The sequence below is a fragment of the Physella acuta genome, unplaced genomic scaffold, assembly GCF_028476545.2.
Source record: "Physella acuta isolate Inbredline_101_S28 unplaced genomic scaffold, ASM2847654v3 ptg000610l, whole genome shotgun sequence".
Lineage (NCBI taxonomy): Eukaryota > Metazoa > Mollusca > Gastropoda > Physidae > Physella > Physella acuta.
Genome location: NW_026732129.1, coordinates 150631 through 156780, shown reverse-complemented (window position 1 = coordinate 156780; position 6150 = coordinate 150631). Strand labels below are relative to the sequence as shown.

Here is a 6150-nt window from a genome sequence, read left to right as displayed (position 1 = left end):
AGGCCTATATAGTTGCCTAATAGCGTCAATTTGTGCGCACATTATATTTATACACCTATTGCTTCATGTGGAAAAAGCATCGTTTTCATCGTAATTAATTAGATTATGGTGTCACTCGGTGCTTTCCGCACCCCCCGCACCCCGTCTCGCAACGCCTTTGCATATAGTTTCTAATTTATCATAGTCTTTTAACTCAATACCCTGCAACACAATCACCACAAACACTATCAACTCTACACTATCATAAGTAAAACAATCACCAACAACACAAACATATCGAAAACAATCACCACTAACACAATCACTTTCAACATAGTCTCCACTAAAAATTAAACGACAATCTAACCGAATGTTCAATAAATTTATTTGACTTTACTTTTTGAAACAGCATTTCGTTAACAGTTCTCATCATATAATTGAAATCAGTGTAATCTTCATCTTGAAAACATCAACCTCTGTGAACATTAGCCCGCGTAACATAAATGTTCTTGACTAATGACTTGTCCCCCTCGTCAGCAGCGATCCAGTTATTGAAGCTGAACAGGTAATGGGTGGAACCAGAGCCCTGCGAAATGAATACAGAACTTGGTTATTTCTCAGGATTGTAGTAATGTTTGGCAGAAACAGAAATACATCTTCCTTTAGAATACTAATAAGGGACGGAATGTCCAAGCGGTAGAGAGCTAGACAGCTAAACCTTAAGTCTCGAGTTTGAATCCGGGTTCAAGTCAGTAGACCGTCCCTGAGTCTACCCAACTCTGATGGTTACCTCACTCACGTTAGAGAAAGAAAATGCGGCTGGGCATAGTTCTGGCCACCACAGGTAAACTCTACTTCACTTGCTCCATAGACCGTCAGGTTTAGAAGGGGAACTTTACAAGACTACTAACATTGTCGGCGTTTTTCAAACTTCCTCATATGGATGTATTACAATTATATACGTTTTTACATCATACATATATACGTATTACACATTAAAACATATGAACGTCCTACAGATAGGCCTATATGTATGTCTTACAGATTCAAAAGATAAGAGTGGACTTAAGTCATATAAATAAGTCGACGTCATACAAATTTACGTATATATTGACTTTTTAATTAATGCCTTCCACTCAACACAATGATGTTACACGCCATACTCCAGCTTCCGAAAACACAGGTGTGGCATGAATAAACGGATCATATATCTTTACCCTTATAAGTGTTTCACTGCAAGAACCGTTTCCTATTTGAACGTCCCTAATCAATTAGGCTAGAGGCGTTCACGGAAACTCATCAAATACAACTATGTGCACAGAATTAAGAAGACCTTGTGTGAACTTCTTGGATTCTTTAAAAACGCGGTGATTAACCCAATGTCACAAATAAACTTTAAAAAAAAACTCACAATGTCGTTGTCATTTACAGCGGCTACTGGCTGATCTATTGTAACCTAAGAGAATCGAACAAACAAAAATTAATTAATAAAGCAAAATATCAATATAAACAGTTACAAAAAATTATTTTAAAAATGCATAAAAATTGACAAGATGTTATATAATAATGAAATAAAATGAGAAAATAAATCATGTTCTTTAAATATATGCTAATAAACTCCTATTCAAATAAATAAAAATAAAAAAGGGGGTCTCTTCTTAAATTCTAGTAAAGGCGTACTGCTATTTAAAAAAATAAAAATAAAAAAGTGGGTCTCTTCTTAAATTCTAGTAAATAATTCCAATATATAATATAACACGCCACAAGCTTTTGTTTTGTTCGCGTGGTCTGTTTGTTTGTTTGTGGGTTTGTGGCAAATATTGTAACTCAATTTGACCCATTCTAATCCAGTGGTTTTGTTCACACATTCCAGACACGTTCCACTTCAATCTATTCTTTTAAAATTTAATTAGATGTTTAATTAGTCAGTACAAATTAATTAAACGGTTTCGGAACTAAGGGGAGATAAAAATAATTAAATCACTCGTTAGATTACCACGTTCAATAACAGAAGAGGAGATAATTAGAGCAGGCCGATCTAGTAGAGGTAGAAATAATCGGGTTTTTTTTAACTGAGCTATTAAGGCAATAAATTATATTGGTCATATTAATAGGGTGTTTTATTGAATAAAAAACGTATACATTTCGGTTGTTATTTTTCTCACTAGTAAGCTAATGTTATATTAGATTTGTCAAAGTCAACACTAAGCCAACTTAACCTCAAACCCCCCCTCAACCCCCCCCCCCTACCCTCACCCCCCCCCCCCCTCTCCCATTGCAGGTATTAAAGAAACTAGTCTTCCCCGCTGGACTTTGGATGTCCCAAAGAAACTTGGCGAGAGTTTGAGTCAAAGAAATGTTTTTTCTTTTTTTTTTTTTGTGTCTTAAGAAGCATTACAGTGGTTTAAAGCTCAAGGGCTCTGGAGCCCCATTTGGATTTGTGTTATCTAAGAATATACGAGAAAACTCCAACTTTATTTGAGTGTTGTGATTAGTTTTGTCTCCTAATCTTCATGTTTTCTATTTTGACACCAAGAGGAGGCGAAAATTAGTTAATTAACTCAGTAGAATTATTTCAATGACATTTTTTAAAAATTTGCTGAACTGTAATCGCCAGTTAAACCACCATCGTTTTTATTCTTACACGCTCGACTCGACGATATATTTCATCCTTAAAACTATGTTATTAGATTAAACAATATTATAGGCTGTGGTGTAAGATTGAACAAGATTATATTCTGAAAATTCGCACTTACATAATCCAGGTACCAACCAGGCTTATTACCCCCGTTGTCATGTCCAATCTCAATAAAACGAATCCGTCCGACATTTTTGTCATTCACCTGTAGTAACATTTTCAAAACAATTATTCTACATGTATCAAAACCAAGCATAAGTCGGGGGATTTCTTAATTGAATAGATTATTATTCCAAGGAAAAATGATTTAAGACAAATAAAAGACTAAAATAAAGAATTATTTCATAACCATCAAAACTATTGGCTAGAATCTCTATGCCATTCCCGTAGGATTTTTTTAAATATGTTTTTGCTGGTCACAAATTATACATCATAAAATGATTACCTGAAAAGTGTCCACGTCTCTTCTTTCAAAGCTGCCGCGTAAGTAATGTCTTCCTGTCGTTCCTCTAGAGCCAAAAATGGTTATGAAAACAGAAGCGTCGGTGCCGGCATTTTTTACATCACCAGTTTTTACAGTTATCTTGTATTCGATGTTTTGTGAGATTCCTGAGGAAAGCAAGATAGATAACGCAACTTCGTGTAGTGTGGGAGAATTATATGTAACCCCGTCAGTTTAGGTAGGCTACTTGTGACAGGATATGGTGGGACCTTTTTATGGAGCCCGCAACGGTGCTTTTATACAATCAAACAAAACTGGGCTCTTAGTATGGCTGGATCATTTCACATATAAAAACTTCTATCTACTCCAAAAGCTATCCAACTCTGCTAATGACAAATATCTTTCGATAACTACCCTAATCCGATCCTAATCCTCGGCAAACTATTACGCCCACCGCTCTACTTTAATTCTCTACTGTTTTTTACTATTCAACTGATACTACCTCAACCTATTCCCGATTCCTGATGGCTGATTGTCTTGTTACTCATTGGTTGGGCTATTCATCTTTTCATTTGATCCTACCTACGAATGGTTTCTTGAGCTACTATTGTCTCCGTTCTAGCCTTTTACCAAATCCTATTTATAGGTTTTCGAAAATTATGTGCTTAAAATCCCACAAAAGGCTGACTTGCAATTTTCCCTTTTGGTCGATTTAACGATTGTGGTCCTCAAATATTTGCTAGGCGTAGCCTACAGAGTGAAAATCTGCAATAATTTTAAGAAAATTCGCTTTCATTTTTCATTAACAATCTCAGTGTTTGCCAAAACAAATTTGGACTCTCGTCAGCGTTGAAACTTTTCGAAAGGTACGCTATTTTTTCAGCCAACCCTGGGTTGTCGTTTAGTAAAAATCGAAATACAACTTAGATAAAACGATATTTACACGAGGTCAGTATTACCAACTTGACTTGTACTTTACGACAAACTCAATTTCCCACGTTTTCAATTGATCTTATGCGTTAACTTGCCACATTTGAAGCGACTTCGGCGTCCCATGTCCCATAAAAACCGCCATATATATATAGTTTATGTCGACCTCTATTCTAACATATAAACCATCCATAAGTCGTATAATACTATAACATGACATAGTAAAAAGAAAAAATACCTGGTCGTATGAACGCAACCAGACACAGCAAACAAAAGATCGCTGCCATTTTCATCATCTTCGGCTTTTTGCCTGTTTGGTCTGACCGCAGAAAAACAACCAACTTAAAAAGCCTGGTGGACTAATTAACTAATTGGCAATCAATACATTTTGTCTAAGGCTTACTCCAGAGTGCGTGTTTAAGTTTGCATTACTGCTACATCGTTGTATCATTTTTAACACTTCTGTTACTGATACATAGTTATCTTATTTCATCGATGTAATGATAGTCATACAATATATATATATATATATATATATATATATAGATAGATAGATAGATAGATAGATAGATAGATAGATAGATAGATAGATAGATAGATAGATAGATAGATAGATAGATAGATAGATAGATAGATAGATAGATAGATAGATAGATAGATAGATAGATAGATAGATAGATAGATAGATAGATAGATAGATAGATATTTATATTATATTATTTATATATATATAGTTATATACAGTTGTTATATACTGTTATATTTTTATATTTGAATGTTATATGGTACACATACACCTTAACAGGTCCCATCAAGGTATGGAAATTGCTCAAAAGTTGGACACTAACTTCTCGTTACCAACATACAGATTAGTTTACTATTTTCTCCTGTTTTTTAATTGGGATTTTACGGTCAAGGAATATATATAGAACTGATTCTCATGTTCAAATCTGGTGGTGAAATGCACGGGGGTAGGGGGGGTAAAGTCTGGCGGAACCAACATGTCAATTGGCTGGTAACATGGGTAAGATAAATTTTCGATTCTCGAAGTTGTTCCATTCTGCCGAGCTAATGAGAAATAGCTTAAGTAGGCAATTAACGTATACGAGAACGAGAGAAAAGTAAAACAGTGAAATTAATTTCGCCGTACTTCCATTTTTTCAGAGTCCCATGAGTGGCCTTCTTTAACTTTCCACAAACACCTATAACATTTACCTAAACGCATCTTTGTCATTTCCTAGTCAAGCCTCTTACTTCCCCTGCCCGTAGTCTTTCGAACTATGCGGGGTTTCGTAAACAAGAACTAATAGTGCATGAACACAATTATTAACTATTTCTTCTTCACTTTAATGCAATAATATAAGTACAAAACCCAACATCAAACCGCTACCACATAGAATAAAATGTGAAATAAACTACTTTCTACAACAACTGAAATAAAAGAAAAGTCATTTTTCTGACTACCCTACTTGTCCCGAGCGTTCAGTCTACAGACATCTAGTGGCGCCGCCACCAATTCACCAGGTATTCCCCCTTCTGTCGTAGTCTAAGCGTGCACTGTACTGTCTCAAAACCCTTCTAAAATAGCAGACTACCAAAAGTCCAGATTCATGGGTAATTATGCACCATCACTAGTGTCAAATTTAATTAGATCAGCCAACAAGCTTCCAGTACGGCCAGTCAATAATTATTGACCGTCACTATACACAGCTTTACACAACAGCCCTGCTTGAACGGACACCAGATGTCTCACGGCCATAGATCACAACTCTGTCCTTACCGCGATGGTCAGTCTACGAGCATGTTGTCCGGCCTAATAGCTATGATCAGGCGCTGGTCAACTGCCTACCTAAACTATGGCCGTCCTCCCCTTCAATAAGGTCGGACCAGGTAAAACTCTCATGGGATCGTAACACAACAGTAACAGTGTCTAACAATAAAGTGTTGCCTACGGTGTTGCATGTGAAAAATTAATGGTGACAGGGTACCGATAACGGCGTGGAGATCAACCGGTCCCTTGGTAAGCCCTCAACTTTCAAAATATTAGTCAATATGTAATTACCCAGATTAAACTTGCTTAGGTTATTACTGTATCACGATAACAAATGATATCTCGAAGCTGTATAGCTTGTATCCACTTTAAGGGCATTTCACCCAGAAA

At 36.0% G+C, this 6150-nt stretch overlaps 1 protein-coding gene across 1 annotated transcript; it reads right to left on the bottom strand.

Moving 5' to 3' along the window:
* Positions 1 to 347: 347 nt before the first annotated feature.
* LOC131947867 (lipoxygenase homology domain-containing protein 1-like) lies at positions 348 to 4335 on the bottom strand. Its single transcript, XM_059309244.1, has 5 exons — positions 4228 to 4335; positions 3063 to 3226; positions 2736 to 2822; positions 1391 to 1435; positions 348 to 565 (listed from the first exon to the last, which is right to left on the bottom strand). Exons 1-5 carry the CDS (start codon positions 4283 to 4285, stop codon positions 449 to 451), a joined length of 471 nt encoding a protein of 156 aa, XP_059165227.1. The 5' UTR covers positions 4286 to 4335; the 3' UTR covers positions 348 to 448.
* Positions 4336 to 6150: the final 1815 nt, after the last annotated feature.

Coding starts and splice junctions, on each gene's coding strand:
- LOC131947867 (XM_059309244.1), bottom strand. CDS start 4,285: ATGATGAAAATGGCAGCGATCTTTTGTTTGCTGTGTCTGGTTGCGTTC. Junction 2,823..3,062: donor GAGACGTGGACACTTTTCAG/GTAATCATTTTA, acceptor ATGTTACTACAG/GTGAATGACAAAAATGTCGG. Junction 1,436..2,735: donor CTGGTTGGTACCTGGATTAT/GTAAGTGCGAAT, acceptor CGATTCTCTTAG/GTTACAATAGATCAGCCAGT.